Source organism: Anthonomus grandis, chromosome 14 (assembly GCF_022605725.1).
Source record: "Anthonomus grandis grandis chromosome 14, icAntGran1.3, whole genome shotgun sequence".
Classification (NCBI taxonomy): Eukaryota; Metazoa; Arthropoda; class Insecta; order Coleoptera; family Curculionidae; genus Anthonomus; species Anthonomus grandis.
Genome location: NC_065559.1, coordinates 23,219,167 through 23,239,929, shown reverse-complemented (window position 1 = coordinate 23,239,929; position 20,763 = coordinate 23,219,167). Strand labels below are relative to the sequence as shown.

The 20,763-nt window shown below is 35.5% G+C and overlaps 1 protein-coding gene across 1 annotated transcript in view; it reads left to right on the top strand.

Moving 5' to 3' along the window:
• The window catches only part of LOC126744520 (ATP-binding cassette sub-family B member 10, mitochondrial), a 71,336-nt gene that overhangs the window by 3,487 nt on the left and 47,086 nt on the right, over nucleotides 1–20,763 (top strand). The window contains exons 2-3 of the mRNA XM_050451957.1: nucleotides 2,202–2,408; nucleotides 8,654–8,856. Coding sequence (XP_050307914.1) covers nucleotides 2,202–2,408; nucleotides 8,654–8,856 — 410 coding nt within the window. The remainder of the gene's footprint in view (nucleotides 1–2,201; nucleotides 2,409–8,653; nucleotides 8,857–20,763) is intronic.

The window sequence follows — 20,763 nt, the reverse complement described above, 5'->3', positions numbered from 1 at the left end:
TATACGCACGCCGGCGCCGCGCCTGCAGTTCATTTGAATTTATAGAGTGCATTTTTAGGCTTCTATTAGAAAAATCATATTTCTCTAACCGTTCAAGTTAGCAACTTAATTGGCTACATTTCATTCGATATATATGTATAAAAATTTTCAATATTTCGCATAGCTCACCGCAGGGTGAAGTTTTAGATGCCCCATTTTGAAAATTTCATATTCCTAATTTAAAAACAAAAAACCTTTTTATATTTTTAAAATTCCTTAATTGTTACCAGATGCGCTTATGTTTAAGCAAAAATTCAGATTTCTATGTCACATATTTATGTAAATACAACAGTTTATGTTTAGAAAAACGCAGTTTTTTTAATTTGCGCTTAGACACGCTTAAGGGCTATTTGCAAAGTTCGGCCCTACTAAAAAAAGTTGTACTTTATCATATCGATACCCCAGATGGTCCTCTACATGATGGTATAAGTTATATTTAGTTATACTTTTGTATCACGCACCCTTAGAAATAAGCGACTTTTAGGAGCGATTTTATTCCACTATTTATAGGATTTACTATTCCAACAAAGCAAATGAGATATGTTCAAACATTTAATCAAACCTATAGGCACACTAATCTGGGCGTAAACTCATTCATTTCAAGACCCTCTAAATTAGTGATCTTTTTTCCTATAGATGTTGACCTCTTCAGGATGCCTTTCAAGTCATTTGTGACTTTGATTAGGAGTGTTCCTTGGAAAATATTGATTTAGTTGATATTTAGTTTTGGTAAATATAATGTGTTGTGATTGAACTGTTAGGCATAAAGGATAAAGATTTTTTTTGTATTTCATAGCTTATGTTTTAAGTGCTCTGTAATATTATTAATGTAGGTAGTTACCTTGTCAGGTGTTTGCTCCAAATTTGTAATTTTTTATTATTGTAATTTAATGGGCAAGTCCCCTGAATAAATAAATAAATAAATAAATAAAAATTAACGTTTTTCTCAGTAAAGTGGTGGTAAGTATAATGGTGATCATCATCATCTTAAAATTATAACTTCATATATTGAAGTTATAATTTTTGATTTTTTTATAATTTTGATTTTTGAAAAGCACATGTGTTAAATTAATAAATATGTTGATGTATTTAAAACTTCAATCCAATAACATACAATTTGATATGACCAATGCACTTCTACACAAAAAATATATAAAATTGAAAAAAAATTGTTAACAAATTGCCCAAAAAAATAGATTTATACATCCGAAACAAATGCTGTGTCAAATAATGTAATCAAAAGTCTGAATACTAAACGGAACTTGATAGTTCAGTTCGGTATTCAAACCCAACCCAAATTTTGAGTGACACAAAAAATTTGTTTACATGCATATTCTAGTAAATGTCATTATCTACAACTTTTATTGGAACCTAAGCAACAATTTCGCAAGTTATTACAACGAAAAAGTTGAAAAACTGCATGATTGTATACCTTGCGAAACAACATGAATATGATTCGTGAATAAACAATATGTGCAAACCAATTATTTATTGATATAGACGTGTAGATAATTTGATTATCTACAGTTTGATGTATTAAAAGCCGAATTATTTCTTATTGTCATATAATTTTATATCTAAAAGTTACTGGTTATTTAAAGGCTCAGCTGAATAGCTGACACATACAGTCTTTACAATTTTACTTAATATATCAGGAATCTACTTCCTCTAAATTATCTAGCAAGATATCATACACATGAGTTGCACTATAATTAAAAGAACTGTTGAATATTTAATTAATTATAATATTTCTCCTCCTAATGAAACAATCAAAAATACAAGTTTCTGTTCCTGTATTAAGAGTTCTATGTATAAAGCATATTTGATCCATATTGTGCCCTTTGGTAACAGAGAAGTTGATTTATAAAGTAGTAATTATTTATTAATTTGCAATAATGTGATTCATACAAAAATTTTCTTAAAATCTAGTCAGATTGTTAAGATTTTCGTAGAGTTTGAAGGAATAAAAGTTGAGTCTCTTATTTTCTTCAAACTTTTAATAAAATTTAATTCTTTGCCATAATTTTACCAACCTCAATGGTCACCATTAAATTTAGGATACTTTCTGAAAAATAACTTAATTAAAAAAAAATTTTTTGTGAACATGAGACTTTTTAAACATTCTGTATATGTAAAACACACTAACACTAAACCATTTTCAGGTGCAATAGGTTTTTTAATAGTTTCAAGTTCAGTGACGATGGCCGTACCATTTAGCTTAGGTAAAGTTCTTGATATCATCTACACAAACACTAATGAATTTGATGAAGCCAAAGCTCGTCTAAATAAAGTCTGTGGGATCCTACTATGTATATTCGTATTAGGAGGCATATGTAATTTTGGAAGGGTATATTATATGTCCATAGCAGGTAAGTTTGTTAATTAGCAAATATTTAGAATTATAGAAGTTCTTAATTATTTTATGAACATCCAATTTTTGATTAACTTTTTGCAAAATTAATATTTATAAGTTTCCTATCCAATGATTTGAGCCATCCAGCTACGTTGTGTCTTGACGTTTTTTTTTGTGTTATTTATGTTTGGGTCGGCTTGTGGACTTATCTTGTGGTAATCTGACAGATTAACAAAGTAAATGTAATTGTGTTAAAATGCCATCATATCATTTTAAAACGCAGACACCGTAAAGGATGGATCGGTCGACTTGGTCCAATTTTATGGCCTCCCAGGTCTCCAGACCTAAACCCCCTCGATTTTTTTACTGGGATTGCATAAAAGAAAGGGTTTATTCTGTAAGACCAATAAATAATATTGCTGAATTATGACAGCGAATAAATGACGCAGCTCAAGATCTTAACGCGGCCAGGAATGCAAGATGGATCAAAAGGTCATTTATTAAATGAAGCCACGACTGCATTCGCGTTTGTGGTAGACAGTTCGAACATATTATTAGATTTTTAAAAATTTTTCTAAAGTTAGTAAATTTTTCTAAAGTTAGTAAAATAAGTAATACTTCATTTTAGAATAGATGTCCTATTAAATGTTTGGCAGTTTAGTTTAATTTTTGCCTTTGATCAGTAAAATGGCTATTCAGTGTTGCAAAGCTAAAAAAATTTTTAAAACATATCTGTCTTTAAGGCGTTACCATCAAAAATCTGATCCAAGAGTAGGCTTTTAGTGACCACTAGAGTGCCAATATCTCGAAAACCATCGACTTTTTACTAAGGTCATTTTATGTTTTCCCGGGTACTTATGCTCCATCAGTCCCTTCAGTATTATCTTTGACTTTTCTGTATATACAAAGGTTGATCCTAGCCATTCCTTAGGAATCATCCCTTAATCGTAAAAGATGTTAAAAAGGTCTGTCAGAAAATTGAGGAAGTGGTTATCTGTTTCGAATAGGAGTTTTATGATCTCGTCCTGTATGTTGTCGGGAACTGATGTTTTGTCGTTTTTTTGCACTTCAGATCTTGATCTCGTTTAAGTTCTTCTACGTAATCTTTCCGTTTCAGTGCCAACGAGCTTCAAGTCGTCTGATATAAGATTTCTGTCTGCATTTATTAATTTGGATGGGGATTATTGTCTTTCCTTTTAGTTGTTAACTCTTTGATCTCTTGTGTAATCTTCTATTTCTCCTTCAGCCAGCGTTTCTTCACTTCCTTTATCTTTGTTTTTATATTGCGAATTGTTTCTTAGCACTTTATTTGATTTTTGCATTTATGTTGTCTTCTTTTCTTCGTCCTATTAAGGATTTCATCTATCATTTATTCCTTCTTCTTTACGCGATCCGTGGTAACGAAAGCCGGGCGACCACTTGTCGAGGCATCTTGGCCAATCTCAGGCCAATAAGCCTGACATCCTTTCTGTTGAAGACCCTTGAGAAGGTCATTGATGGACACATCATGTGGCGTTGGAAAAACGCCTGCTCAATGTCCACCAAAAGACGCCTACCAGGCAGGTGAATCAACAGACTTAGCTCTCAACAATCTTGTAACGGGCATCAATAACTCTCTACAACAAAAGGAAGTAGCAGTGGCGGCCTTCTTAGACATAGAAGGAGCCTTCAACAACGCACTGCCACGCTCACTCTATGAATCGACAGCAGCAAAAGGATTCAGCCTTCTTATCTGCAACTGAATCAAAGCCATGCTAAGTGACTACCCGACGAGGTGAACGTGTGCGCTTCAGGACCGTGCGAGGTTGCCCACAGAGAGGGTTACTATCTCCTCTCCTGTGGTCGCTACTCGTTGATGCCCTGTTGGCCATAATTCTACTGTGAGAGTTCGAAGTCCAAGCTTGCGCAGGTGATCTGGTGATCCTGATAAAAGAAAAAATTGAGAAAGCACAAAGAGTGCTGAACATTATTCTAAAATGCTGCGAGAGGGAGGAAATGTCTATTAATCCGCATAAAATGGTAATAGTGCCAGTCACCAGAAAAAGGAATATGGTCGAGCTTAAACCGTCAATCCTAAAAGGTGAAATCATCCAATTTGCCACGGAGGCGAAATTTCTTGGGATAAGCTTAGGTAGGACGCTTAACAGAAACTCGCATCTTGACAAAACAATCAAGAAAGCAAAACTGTCCCTATGGAACTGTCGCAGGATATGCGGCAAAACTTGGGGAATGAACCCAAAAAATGCAGTGGTTATACACACATACTGTCATACCGACGATATCCTACGGCTCACAAAATTAATTAACAAAAATTACGCTAACATGGATTCCGGGACATGCTGGGCATACAAGAAATGAGGCTGCTGATAAGCTAGCCAAAAAAGAAGAAAAATCCAACCCGATAGGTCCATAACCAGGATTAGGCACAACACACAATCTCAAACCTGGTGCACATCAAAACACAGCGCTATTGGGGGGGATTACCAGGACACGACCATGTGAAGGCTTTCATACCGGACGTAACAAGGAAAGTAACAGATACTATGAAGAACTCATCAGGAAGCCCTAATGGGAATGTATACCGGCCCCTGCCTCACCACATGAATAGATTGGTGATGATTGGTTTGACGGAAATCGTTGAATGCAGACTATGCATGGAGGAAGACAAGACTGCAGAGCACATCCTATGCAGATGTCCGGCACTAAAGAGAATCAGGCAAATCATCTTCGGCAATGCTTTTCCTAAGACGGAAGACATTAATAATGCTTCTCCCAAATTATTATCGTCAAATTATCGAACTCTTAAACAGGGTGGACTTGATTGGGAAAGTATAAACACTTAGGAGTGAGCCACAATAGACCTAGGGTCGCAGTGGAGGGACACAAGGTGCCCCACTCACAACAAACCTAAGCGATCCTGTAACAGAACTGTATTTCTTTCCATTTAGCAATTACGTTCATTGAGGGTTCATTCAAGTTTCCGATGTTTCGTTTTATTGTACCTGTTCTTTAATATTAGTATCCTTTAATTTCTTAATGTTTAGTTTGGTTTTGTTAGTCTTCCCTTCTTTACCATCAGATTACCTACCACTGGGCTGAGATCCGATCGAGCGACAGTCCCGGGATAGGTTTTCACTGATTTGATTGAGTTTCTGAATGTTTCTGATATGGTGAACAAATCTGATCTTATATCTGTTTCTTTTTTTGAGGATGTAAATATCTTGTTTTTCACTTGCCAGTATTTCCTTGAAATTTATACGCAGACATTTTTAAATTATTTGAAAACCATTACTTTGTCCTCTAGCAAGTCATATTGGTCAATGGGTGGTGAAATTCGTCAAACTCTTTTCTTAAAAAGTTAATGTCGTGTTGCCAAGACTTTTCTCCTTTTTTTCTGCTACTTCTATTTTTCGATTTCAGCAAGAGCTAATGCAACCAGAACATCTTCCTCCAAATCGGAGGAAGAGGCTGCTACACTAGCTACTGCACACCTTAATAGTCGAACTTTTACAATTTTACAATTGAAAGCAAAAGTTTGTTTTAAAATTCAAAACTACATTTAAAATAGTTATTTCGCAAATTTACTGCGAAATTCCCTCCATAAAACCATTTAATAATTTAAACTCTTTCGGAACGAGTATAAACTGCCACATTAAGTTGAGAAACAATAATAGCGTTTTAAAATTCAACAGTACACTGTGTCCCATTTTGGATGAGACTGCAGGGTATCTCTGTCATTTTTTAAGATAGAGCTTTGCGGTTTTCGCGACCCTGTATCACTTTTTTGTAAAACTTTTAAAGCCACAAACAGAAATATTCTAACTACTTTTGTTCCTGAAATACAGGGCGAAAACGAAAATGTTCACTTTTGGAGATGTTATTATTTCTCAGGCCCTGTATAAGATAGAATAAAAATGAAAACTGCTTATAATAGATATTTTTACATAAAAGTCAGTGGCGTATTTATTTTTTTTTCTAATGCACTGTTTTTAAGATTGGGCACAAACTTGGTATTTTTTAAATGGAACACCCTGTATATTTTAACGTCAAATTTTTGCATTTTTTTTTCTGAATACATTGATGTATCACAACCTATTCTTTAGTAAATTTTAGCTTCAAAAATCAGAAAAATCCATATTTATTTTTGTTTTTAATAGTAGGCAACGAATTCTTACACACATGCATTTAATTATTACTTTTTTAAAACGCCATGTGATTTAAACCTGTTTATTTAACTATATTTTAAACATTAACTTAAAATATTAATATAAACATAAAAATGTTAAAAACAAAAAAAATATATCGGACCAGGTTTAACATTAAAAACTAATTAGTAATTACAAGAATCAAATTAGAAAATTAATTACAAAAACCAAAAAAAAAACAACAAATATAAATTTAATAGAACTGTTCAAACTGCTGTCCATTTTGTCTTATACAAAAACCACATACAGTCTGTATTCGTCTTAAGGCATTTAAAATTATAAAGGGTTGCCTTTGTAAGTTTATGAATGCTTCTTCAGTTGTCGCTCGGAGTTCATTTATATTATTATGCCGATTTGCATAAATTTTATTTTTTAAGTACGACCATACAAAAAAGTCCAAAACACTTAAGTCCGGTGACCTCGGGGGCCATTTGATTGGCCCGTGTGTGCCAATCCAACGTCTATCAAAATGGGCACTTAAATATTCTCTAACTACCCTTGAATTATGAGCGGGCGCTCCATCTTGCTGGAAATATATTTGATGTCGCTGGGCTAAAGGTATGTCCTCCAGCAACTCTGGCAAATTATTTTGCAATATATTTAGATATCGTTGGGCAGTTAAGCTACCCTCAAAAATTGTATATACAATTTTAGTGCCCAATACAAAACAGGAAACACTAAAACCAAATCGGCCTTGTTGCTGTCGTTCAAAAGTAATATGTTGGTTTTCTTGATACCAATGTCTGGTATTTTGCCTATTAAATATGCCACTACTGCTTATATGGGATTCGTCAGACCATATTACCTTTTTTACAAAATCCGGATCTTCATTAGTTTTGGTTAAAAACCAATTAGAAAATTCCAGTCGTTTAAACGGATCGTCAGGATGCAATTCTTGAATAATATTTATCTTATACGGTTTAAATTTATGCTTTTTTAAAATTTTTTGCACTTTTGTTTTGGAAACTCCTATCTCTTCCTCTATCTTTCTACAGGAAATTTGGGGTCTTGCTTCCACACACGCTAAAACATTAATTTCGCCAGCTTCATTTCTATCAACATGGGGTTGCCTAGGTTTTGAATAGCAGCCATAATTTAAAAGATTAGATTTTAACCGGAATACCGTAGCCCGAGATGGCTGACGTCTTTCTGGAAACCCAATAAGATCTTTTTTATTTTTTGAATTTTGTAACAAAATAAAAATAAACTAGAGCTTTACCTATTTAAATATAATTGCTGCGCCGCGTCGACATTTTCGTTAGAAAGGTTTAAACATTTTATAATATCATACTTTTCAAAATTTTGGAATTCTTTATTTTCACCGTCAGCCATCATTATTGATATGTATTGAGTCTGTTTGTGACTTAGTTTCCATGAATGCAATAAACAAAACATTTTTTTATGCATGTGTCAAAGAATTCATGGCCTACTATTAAAAAAATAAACATAAATATGGATTTTTCTAATTCTTTGAGCTAAAATTTATCAAAGATTAGGTTGTGATACATCAATGTATTCAGAAAAAAAAATGCAAAAATTTGACGTTAAAATATACAGGGTGTTCCATTTAAAAAATACCAAGTTTGTGCCCAATCTTAAAAACAGTGCATTGGGAAAAAAAATTAAATACGCCACTGACTTTTATGTAAAAATATCTATTATAAGCAGTTTTCATTTTTATTCTATCTTATACAGGGCCTGAGAAATAATAACATCTCCAAAAGTGAACATTTTCGTTTTCACCCTGTCTTTCAGGAACAAAAGTAGTTAGAATATTTCTGTTTGTGGCTTTAAAAGTTTTACAAAAAAGTGATACAGGGTCGCGAAAACCGCAAAGCTCTATCTTAAAAAATGACAGAGATACCCTGCAGTCTCATCCAAAATGGGACACAGTGTACAGTGTGCAGTCACACAGCAAAATAAGACATTGGATATTATTATTGTTATTCTGTATTGTTTTGTTATCCGGCTATTATTTTGGACAATGCGTAATCTTGTTGTAATCTTCGATTCTCTAACCTGTATACACAACAAATATGTAGAAGAAGTTTTTTAGGTTATAGAATGACGCAAGCTTTAAGGACCAAAGTATTCAACTCCATAGTAAAACAAGAGCAAGGATGGTTTGATAAACGCTCCACGGGGGAGCTTATTAACAGATTATCAGCAGATACTCAAGTCGTTGGTCAAGCCTTATCTCAAAACATATCTGACGGTTTAAGGTCAACTATTATGGTACTTACTGGCACAGGCATGATGGTATGGTGTAACACTTAAACTTTTAAACTTTAAAAAGTTGTTGATCACGTTAATTTTATTTAGCGACATTTATGTCCATGATATACGTCGTATATCTTGAAATGAGTTGTCAAGAACAAAAATTGTTGCTTTTTTTTAAAATATAGCAACACTTTACTTCCTCTTCATAATATTGCTTTTGCCAGCTTATTTTAAGCTATATCGTGTCATAGAATAAATCTTTTGATGAAGGTATACAGGCTGCTTTAGAATTTCTAGGAGTGAGTATAGGAACCCATGTTCAAAAAAATTGTGATTACTGCAGTACAGACGCCTTAGAATTTAAAAAGACGATGAATTGCCTAAATAGTATTTAATGCATTTAGTTTTTGCCTTTTGTAGATGATATCATTACAAAAATTGTTCAAAATGTCAATGTCAATGCTTAAAAATTTTATAGCTGATGATTTTAATCGATTTACCGGTTCTTGTGAGTTGTTATCTTTAAAAACAATCACAGAAATTATTTTATGTAGCTGCATTCCATATCACCTTAGTAGTGCTGCCTTATTTATGAAGTTTGCAAAAAAATAACAAAAATTAATTGTTGCTAGTCGAAAACTTTACCAATCAAAAATTTAGCGGACATGCATTTCCTATCTATATCTATGATCATACCAATATTATCCCTAAAGACAGCATCCAGGCTACAAAAAGCTTATTGCTAATCTCCGAGACAGGCTTTAAAACCAACATGCATGATACTGGTGTTGCTCAAACCATAATAGCGATGTCACATTGCTAAGGATATAAATAGAAGTACCGCTTCCGTCTGGCGGGTGCTACACGAGCAACAACTTTATCCTTAATACTTCCTTATAAAGTTTAAGGATTGACTGCAGCCGATTATCATCCTAAAGTTCATTTTTGTCAATGGCTTCTTCATCATATCGCTACACAACCAAATTTTTTACGCTGTGTTTTACGGACCGATAAAGCCCCTTGCACAAGAAGCCATATTTGTAACAGTAGGAATAGAAAGAAAAGAAAATCCCCACGCAAGTTTTCCTGGAACACATCAACAACAACGTCTGTCAACACATGGACAGGCATTTTTGTTAATTATTTAATTGAGCCATACCTTCTATCGGCACGATTACTATTACCTATTTACCGGGGTTTGGTAAATAGGTAATTATTTATAAGGTATAATAGGTTGGAGCAAGTTCTGTCAAAACTTCTTGAAAATGTTCCAATAAACATTCGACACCAAATGTAGTTTCAGCATGATGGAGTGCCGGCTCACTTTGCTGTACAAGTACATCAGAATTTGGCTCAGCGGTTTGGGCACGGTTGGATTGCCAGAGATGGAACAGTTTCTTGGCCTCCTAGGTCACCCGATTTAACGTCGCTAGATTTTTTTCCTGTGGGAACATGTAAAGTCTTTGGTTTATGAAACTCTAGTAGAAACTTAATTGGATTAATTATAGCAGCATTTGAAATCATTCAAAACGAGTATCAAATTTTTAGTCAAGTTCGCTGAAATCATGTGAGACGTTTAAATCGATGTATTCAGGTTGAAGGAAGACATTTTGAACAATTAATGTGATTATGTCATGTAGAAAAGACAAAAAATCCTAATTAGGCAATTCATCATCTTTCTAAATTTTACCGCGTTTTAAAGCCGTAGTGACACTTTTGCCAACATGGGTTACATACATAAATGTTTTCTACTGTTGCACCGAATAACCCCTAGAAGTTTGATCTCATAGTTTTGAAACACCGTGTATACAAGGCGTCCAATCTAAAATGATGTACATGTAGATATTGAAAACCGTAAAAGATATAGGGAATGAGGAAAAAAATATTCAATCAAGTGACTAAATAATCTGTCATCTAGGTCCTTGTACTCAGAATAGTCTCGGATATACAAGGTAAAAAGGAAAAAGAGCGTTTTATAAAATTCTTTATATGTTGTTTATTATAAAAGATACACTTTTTATTCTTATTATAAGGGCCATATTGAATTGTTGCATTTTCAACGTTTCCCTTAGAAGCGCTTTTCACTGTTATGTTCGGTCAAGATAAATAATTAAAATTAACAAAATTAGGATTTCATGGAAGTAGGCTTTGATATTTCTACGAGGTATTACTTAAAATTACACACCCCACAAAAATTATCGCATCACTTATTATTTCTTAAATATTTTAAATTTTTTGCCTGTTTTTTAAAATTTTATTGATATTGACAATTAAATCACCAAATAATACGACTTTTGCAACATTTATTTTAAATCAGTTCAATCTACAGAGGACAAACATTTTGATTTACCAAAACTTACAAAAATCAAAAAAACTGTACATACAAAACATGTATACAGAAAAAATGAACTTTATTTAAGCCAATGAATTTCTAATAGCGTGTGTTACCGCTCCTGGCTCTAATTACAGCTTCCATTCGTCTTCGAAGGCTTCTAAACAGGTTCTTAAGGTATTCTTGCGGCACGTTTGCCCAGAAGTCAAAAAGAACATTTTGAAGATTATCTAGTGTTCTTATTGGTGCTGGATGTTGCTGAATTTCCCATCCTAGATGGTCCCAGACATGTTCTATCGGATTAAGGTCCGGGCTACGTGCAGGCCAATCTAGGGTGGGTATCTCGACCTCTTCTAAGTATTGCCGAACAACTCTAGCAGCGTGTGGACGAGCATTATCATGCATTAGCACAGAATTATCAGCGATATATGGAATATAGGGCACTACATGGGGTTCTAGGATATCGGTTATGTACCGGTCAGCATTTAGTCTTCCACCATTCACTAGTACTAGCTCCGTGCGACCCTCAAAAGAAATTTCTCCTCAAACCATGATAGAGCCACTACCAAAGCTTTCAGTTTGACAAAAATTAACCTGATCGTGCCGTTCACCACGCCTATCTGATGAATATAGACAAAATCTTGATTCATCCGTGAATAAAATATTGGACCAATCTTGAATATTTGCGTGTTCTCTAGCAAATTGCAATCTTAAGCTAATCGATGTTCTCTGGTAAGATGTGGACCTCTAGCTGTCACTCTGGCTCGTAAACCTGCTTCTCTCAGCCTATTTCGAACTGTCTGTAGGCTTATTCGGACATTACGAGTAGCCAACAGATCTGTTTGCAGTCTTTTAGAGGTGGTATGCCTAATTCCTAAAGCCGTTAACCTTAAGTAACGATCATCTACTGCCGAAGTTACCCTTCTACGGCCTTGTCCGGGTCGTCTGGATAGTTGTCCTGTTTCTTGGTAGCGATTAACAACTCTGGATATGGTGCTTTGTTGAACTCCCATTATCGGAGCGACGTATCTTTGACTGCGGCGATTTTCTATGAGCGCAATGATACTAGCGGCTTCTTCATTAGTCACATGTCTTGTTAAACGTTCAGGCACATCCATTATTAACAATAAATTGAAATTTTCACTTTAGAATAACACTATTTACTTAGAACGTTTTCGATCTCAATGCATTCGCCAACACAGGAATAACCAACGCGAGCATTTTTGCTTCAAAAAAATATGTAAGAAATTCCGATCATTTTTTGTCCATAATAAGAAACCAGAAATATCTTTTAAGTTGATACATATACAGATTGCCCCAAAAAATATTAAAAATATCTTAAAATACTAGTGATACGATAATTTTTTGTGGGGTGTGTATTATTGATCATACACCGAATACTGCAAACGAACAAGTAACATTTTAGGATTAAAGTAGATTTTCAAATAAGCCAACGTTTTCTCGCACGCGCAACATACGTGGTCTAATTTCTGCTTCACAGAATTTTCTTATCATTTCTAGGCTTATTCTGATAACAACTTTAACAGTATGCTCCTCTTCGCTTTCGTATGGCCTACAGTGTACCACATTTTAGAGGCAACCCCATATATAAAAAATCAAGCGGTGTTATATCAGGGAATTTCGCAGGCCATTCATTGGTCCTAGGTTTCCGATTCACTTGTTGGAAAATTTGTTATGTAAAAATTCTGTGATAATACGTCAATTATTTGACGGAGCGTCGTCTTGTTGGAAACAGAAGTTTTGCAGAGTAACTACTGGAAGTTCCATAAGTGTTTTCCTTACGTTAGTTTGTCAGAGGTTCAAATATCTCTGGGAATTTAAGTTCTTATTAAAAGAAAGGCCCAATCACGTGGGTACCCACAATAGTTAACCAGGCATTAAATCCAAACATAAGTTGACGAATGAGACGTGGATTTTCATCTGACCAATAAACGGTATTTTTATGATTATTATGTATTAGTCCACAGTTGGTTGTTCATCTGCCTAAAGGACTTTTAATTACAAGTTTAGTATCTCGTTATTTTTTTGAATGAACCACTGACAAAATGCCATTCTTTTTAACGCATCGCCATTGACCGCGCAACACCTGTTGTGGCTTCAATTTGACATAAAGACGTACTAGGCGTCTCAACCACCCGTTAAATCACGAAATTTTCGTCTGGAAGTTTTTCTTTACCTTCAAAGGCAAAACTCCCGAAAGATAAAAAAAGGCTCGTCTTTCTGGATATTTATTTAAATAATGGATCGCTCATAAGAAGCTTAATTGTGCGCTCTAGAATGCGCTAGTCCTGTTGTGGGAAAAATGCGAACGTGTAACTGGTGTATGGGAATTTAGTTACGATACTGCAGTTTTTGCGTTGACAAAAATCATGCGTACCTAGTTGTTCGTCACATCTTCCGTCGACATTTTAGACTGCATGACATTAATGAGGCTCCCAGCTCAAATCTAATTAAACAGTGGGTTAGAAGATTTGAGAGATGTGGCTACGAAAAGTGTTCAGCGAATAATGAATCGATGCGTGCTGTTCCAATAATGTCGACTCACAAAGGGTCATCAGCTCTCATGATTCCGAGGACGAGGTTTGTAATTAATCTTAATTTGAAACTACACCCGTATAAGACCCAGCTAGTTCAAGAATTAAAAGCTTCGGACCTGGAAGCAAGATTACATTTTGAAAATTTAATGTTGGATACTTTTCTAAACTTTCATAATATTCATTTTCTGAAATGAAGCTCACTTCCATATAAATGGATTTGTAAATAGACAGAACTATCATTATCGAAGTTTCGAGATCCCTCGTCTAAAACATCACAATCCATTTCGCCGTTACGGTTTGGGCAGCAATTATTACGTGCAGAATTATTGGACCTTTCTTCTTTAATCGAGGCCGATCCATTACTGTAATTTCAGCTACATGGCAATTTTTTTGCACCCTATTTGCAAAAGTCGCACGACTGTAACCAAGATACTCGGTTTCAACAAGATGAAGCCACCTGCTATATAATAAACTCATTTCTCGCAGAGGCAATATTTCATGGCCCCCGCGGAGTCCTGACTTTACTCCAGCCGACTTTTTTATGGGGATACCTTATGAGTAAAGTTTATTATAATAATCCTGCAACTACTCGTATACATCAAGTAGTTGAACTAATTTCTGAAAATCTTTATGAAACCTATTCCAAAATTTCTGCACACGATTAGAGGAGTACCGTCATCACAGAGGACACAATTTGGACGATTTAATTTTTATGGCATACATTCCCATGTATTCGCTATACAGAATGGGACATCGAAAACGTACCGCAAGATTTAACTGCTAGAGAATTTTTTTTTTCAAAAACCCAAAAACACGTCAATTTTGCTTGTAAGGGGGACAACTTTTGCCCCAAAAATTATTGCAAAATCGTCAACCCCCTAAGTGGAAGTTTTTTGAAAATCGGTCAACTCGCTTAGAAACTATGAAGGATTGAAATTCGAAAAATACATTTAAAAAAAAAAACGCATAAATTAAATAGGTTTAATAAAAACTTAACGAATTTATCAAGCAAATGCTGAAAATGTTGCACGCCAACTCTCTATATTGTAATACAAATTATCTTCAAACCGTCTCGAACATTCTGAAGAACTTGTGGGGTCGCTTCGCGACAAACATCAATAATTCGTCTTCGCGGGTCTTCTAATGAGGCAGGTGGAGTGCTGTACACTTTACTTTTTATGTGTCCCCACCGAAAAAAAAAGTTTAAAAGGGTCAAGTCGAGTGATCGGGGAGGCCACTCAATTGCCACCCCTTCGACCTATACACGAACCTGGAAAGGTATTGTTTAAATAATTTCGCACATTTCGAGAGTATTGTGGAGGTTGTTGGAAAAACAATTACTCTTCAACGTATCCAGGATTGTTATCTGTGATGGCTGTTAGGGCTGGGTCTATAGTATTTTCCAGTAAATCCCAGTACATATCGCCTGTTAAATTTCCCGGAAGAAAGAAAGGATCATCACCAGGCACCAGGAATTGCCAAAAATACCAGCCTACACGTTCAATTTCTGAGGGTTTTGTGTGTGCACCTGGGGTGAAACTAAGGTACGACTAAGGTCCAATCAATAACGTCATGAAGAAGCAATAAATCCTGATAAAGCTCTAATTTATGATGGGAAATGGGAAAAGTACCTGAGATGGCTCGGAATAGTGTTGGGATGGCCCTTAAGACTTAATACTTTGCTGAAGACCTTACTTAAGATCTGGCGTAACACCTTAATTAAGGCCCTGCTTAAGATCTTAGATTTTGGAGGGCCTTTTATTAAGTGTATTAAAGTAATTTTTCACGTGTATTGCCGTGAGGTAGCCGTGAGGTCGAATCCCAACCTCAAGAAATTGAACCTGAAACCCACACTATTTGGAGAGAAAGACAAAACTTAATTTCTGGGTACCTCGTCGATGGATAATCGCACGCAGGCCCGGTTTTATAAGAATTGATAATACAACGTTGTCCCGCTTAGATTTAAGTTGCAGCGAGTATGGAAATCTAAATCTAATTTCAAAAGGCAAAGTTTTCAAATTACAAGAAAAACAATGGCAACAACAGCCAATACGTCTCAGAAAATGCTAATACGTCGAAAGTTGAAGTTGATCATGGCGTACGTGACCAATGACAAAGGAAAGACAAATAGGAAAATCACTTTAATCAGAGAGAGAAAGAAAAACAACCTGATTCCAGTAAATTGCTTAAAATTCAAAGGGAAGAACAGCTAACGCCATCTAGGAGTTCTTATTTTTTTACAAGGTCATTAACCGACTTTACACTAGATGTCCTCTCTGGGGGAACTGTCACCTTGTCGTCGGTGAGAGGGCTCAGTAACCTACAGCCAGGGAGCAATGCCGGCGGTAGCATAGCTACCGGTAGGTCCACCCATGCCGGTAAGGTCTCGACCCGTTTAGCCAACGTGGAAGATTATGGCTAAAAACCCCCGTAAACCATGATGGATTTTAAAACAAACGAAATAGTATCCCAGGTGGGTAGATCATCGCATGACAAATCCCACACCAGTAACAAGGTCAGCCTCAAGGATTCTGGGGGAGGCAAAAATTCATCCCCTCCACTCTTAATACAGAACAAATTTAAACTTCACCTAGCCACCTATAATATTCGAACAATGAGATCAACCGAACATCTGGAAGAATTAGAGGTGGAACTATCCCATATCAAATGGAACATCTTGGGCCTATGCGAAACCAGATTACCGGACGAAAAATGCACCACACTGAAATCAGGCCACCTTTTGTATCGAAACAACAGAGAGGAAAATACACACATTGGCGGAACAGCGATAATGATTCATAAGAGTATAAAGCGGCTAGTTACTAAGATGAAATCCATATCGAGTAGAGTCATTTACATAGTATTGAAGATATCGAAAAGATATAGCGTCCAAATAATTCAAGTATATGCCTCTACAAGCTCCTCACCCGATGATGAGATAGAGAGATTCTACGATGACATTTCACAAGCGCTGACAATACAAACAGCACACTACAAATACATTATTGGCGATTTCAATGCTAAACTAGGAGTACCAGCGGGAAACGGAAATCAATATGTGGGTAAATTCGGACTGGGTTGTACCAACGAACGAGGAGAAAGACTGATCAATTATCTCCAAAAAGAAAGTATGTACTGTATGAACTCCTTCTTCAAAAAATCAGAAAAGAGACATGGAGTTGTTGACAAAAGTTGGACATGGAGAAGCCCGAACTCAAGTATGAAAAACGAGATCGACTACGTACTAACCAATAAAAAGCTTACTATAAAAGACGTTTCGGCCCTAAATCGCTTTGATATTGGTAGCGATCACAGGTTGGTAAGAGCTAAAATAGAAATAAACGTGAAGAGTGAACGAAATAAGCTAATCAAAATACAACCATTTCCCACGTCAAAAACAATCCAGGAAAACCGCCAAAAATTCCAAGCTGAACTCGACAAGAAATTGTCTAATAAAGAAGCACTAAACAGCTTGAATATAAACGACCTAGAAAATAGAATAAGTACTGACAGAACGACAGCCAAAAAGATATGTGCCTCTACCAAGAAAAATAATTCAAAAATAAAAAAGGAAACTAGAGAACTCTAAGGGACTAATAACTAAGGGACGCAAATGGAAACATCAAAGAGGACAGTAAAGATTTAATGGATATCGTGGAAAATTTCTACAGCACACTGTACACAGGAGACAACCTAGAACAAGCAATCGGAGTTGATGAAACGATTCTCAATGTAGGCTCCGAAGATCTTCCTGACAGCATTGTCTCAAATGAAAAACGGTAAAGCACCAGGGGAAGATGGAATTACAGCTGAAATGATAAAACTTGGGGGAAGAACTATTGTAGAAGCAATGACCATTCTTCTTAATAAATGTATGACAGAAGGCGTGATACCTCAAGCATGGCAAAAGTCCCAGGTCATTTTACAGTACAAAAAAGGAGATAGGTTGAGATTCGACAACTATCGACCTATTAGCTTACTCCCCCACCCGTACAAACTTCTGGCAAAGATGGTAACAAATAGGCTTACAGCTAAACTAGATGCCTATCAGCCCCCGGAACAAGCTGGCTTCCGAAAAGGTCATAGCACAATAGAACACATACAATCCGTTCGCACTATAATAGAAAAATGCAACGAGTAGGTACAATGAACCACTACACCTCGCATTTGTTGACTATAATAAAGCTTTTGACTCCGTAGAGTTGTTGTGGGCTATTTTTAAGGCCATGAACGATGCAAGAATCGACTCTCGATACAAGCAGCTTCTCAAACACATATACGAAAATGCGACAATCACCGTTAAAATCTCGGAAGAGATAGAAACAAACAAAATTCAAATAAAAAGAGGAGTGAGACAAGGGGACACCATCTCCCCAAAGCTGTTTACACTGGCACTGGAAGACGTTTTTATAACTCTGGACTGGAACGAGAGAGGCATCAAAATCGACGGCAAAGATCTGAGCCATTTACGCTTTGCGGATGATATAAAACTCTTTAGCCAGAATATAATAGAATTACAGGAGATGTTGGCAGAACTTCAAAGAGAATCGAAAAGAATAGACTTAACCATGAATTTAAATAAAACAAAAGTCATGTCACCTGACAATATTCAAGTACATATAGAAGACCGAATTATTGACAACGTCGAAGAATATGTATATTTGGGACATTGCATCAAATTGGGCAAAAAAAAATCAAACTGCCGAAATAAACAGCCTCGTGTAAACTGTTACACGTCTTGAGAAATGAAACTATTCCAATTAATTTGAAAAGAAAGGTCTTCAATGCCTGCTTACTGCCCGTGATGACTTACGGAATGGAAACCATGACACTCACTGTTAAATCAGCTAACAAGCTTAGGACCACCCAAAGAGCCATAGAGCGGATGATGCTAGGAATAAGCCTAAGAGACCATATCACAAATGAGAGTATTAGACAAAGAACTTAAGTTGAAGATGTCATAACACGCATAGCCCACCTGAAATGGAGCTGGGTAGGACACGTCGCCCGACAGGACGACTTGAGGTGGTCAAGACACATCGTTCAATGGAGACCTCGCATACATAAACACAGCGTTGGCAGACCACAGTTACGCTGGCTCGATGATGTCAAAAACAAAGTGGGCAACAGATGGCACCAACTGGCACAGAACAAAGAAACATGGAAGAATATAGGGGAGACCTATGTCCAGGAGTGGACTGTGAAGGGTTGCTGAAAGAAGAAGAAGAAGACACTAGATGTCGTGATCAGTACTATCTTCATACAATATTATATTATTACATTACAAAAGCAACCAAAAAAATAAAAAGCTTTATTTACTAAAGGATTTTTATTTTGCTTTTTTTTTATTCGTAACGGAACTTGTTTCCTGAAATGTTGCTACTAACTCGCGAACAATTTTGCCAGAAAGGTGTTTGTCAGGATGGCCTTCATTAAATATCTGCGCAACCCGTTTTCCACATTTATAATTTTTAAAATAAACTTCGATTATTTCTACTCTTTCTGCAATTGAGTACACCATAATTGTTAAAAAGCAAGTCTAGCAACTAACGTACGTGATAGTTAAACCTTAGTAAACACTAAAATTAGCCAAAAACAGCAAATTGGTCAAAGGAATTAAACCTTATCATTTTAATTTAATACTTCGATGCTTTTTTAAATAAAATCGATTTACTTATTTGCATTTTTGACAAAAACGCTTTGTTGGTATTTTAGAGTTTAATATTTTTAACAGGAGTTAACTGCGAAGACGAATTAGTGATGCTTGTCGCGAAGTGACCCCACAAGTTCTTCAGAATGTTCGAGAACTCTTTGAAGATAATTTGTATTACTGTATGGAGGTTGGCGGGCAACATTTCAGCATAAGTTTTTTTTTTAAATCGATTTAATTTATGTGTTTTAAAAAAAAATTGTTTTTTGAAATTTATCATTTTATTATTAATTAATCCTTTATATTTTCTAAATGAATTGACCAATTTTCAAAAAATAAGCAGCACCGTATAGAGAATTAATAGCACCTTTTTAATAAGGTATCATTAAATCCCCATTCCCATTTGAAAAAATTTAGGGGATTAGGAAACTTAGAGGGTTGAAGATTTTGCAATCATTTTTGGGGCAAAAGTTGTCTCCCTTACAAGCAGATTTGACATGTTTTAGATTTAAAAAAAAAATCGTTAAAAAAGTTGTTATTTTGTAATAACCTTGTCCCAAAATGATTTTTTTGTGGGCCACCCTGTATATTTCTTCAGCTTCCGCTTCATTTCGACGACAGAGAATAAAACACTCCAACATATCGCATTTTTCATTTTCTTACAATTAATTACACACACTTGACACTGATAATAAATCCTACTGTGACCTGGGTAATTAGAACGGACACAAACATTGAACAAAACTGACTAAGCAGGTACTTCTAGGTAGATCTGCCACCCCTGGACCGGAACTAGTTGCCCCCGGGCCTGACTATGCCTTCCACTCCACACACACTCTAATAGGCTTTTGGATATCCTGAGAAGTGTACCTCGCTAACGAGATTTACTCCTAATTGGATGCTGCTAGATGTTGTTCTAGATGATCAAACTCATCCTCAATTTCCGCTCGATAGTTCATCACTATGGGGATATTGAAAAAAATATACTAAAGCCTACTACGATGAAATCTTAATTTCGTAAATTTTAATTAAGCGAACATAAACATATTATACAGGGTTGAACAGCTTTTTTAAAGGGAAATTTGAAAATGTACAAACTTCGGCCTCATTTAACCTAGTTGGCCTATCTAATTTATTACTATATTTACAAATTTGCGCTCATTTCTTACCCCCATTCTTGAAAATGTTATTATTTAACTTTTTTTAATAAATAGGATATAAAGTATTTTATTAAATGCACTTTTTTATTTTTTCCCCAGTATATCCGTTGCTATTCTAAGTTCAAAGAAGTAAATGGCAGATTATTTATAGGCACTTGATGGAGCAACTTTTTCCCCGTTTATTCCATCCTGTCTCTTTAACGATTTCCAATACCCCCCGTATACATCATTTAAGACTAGACACCC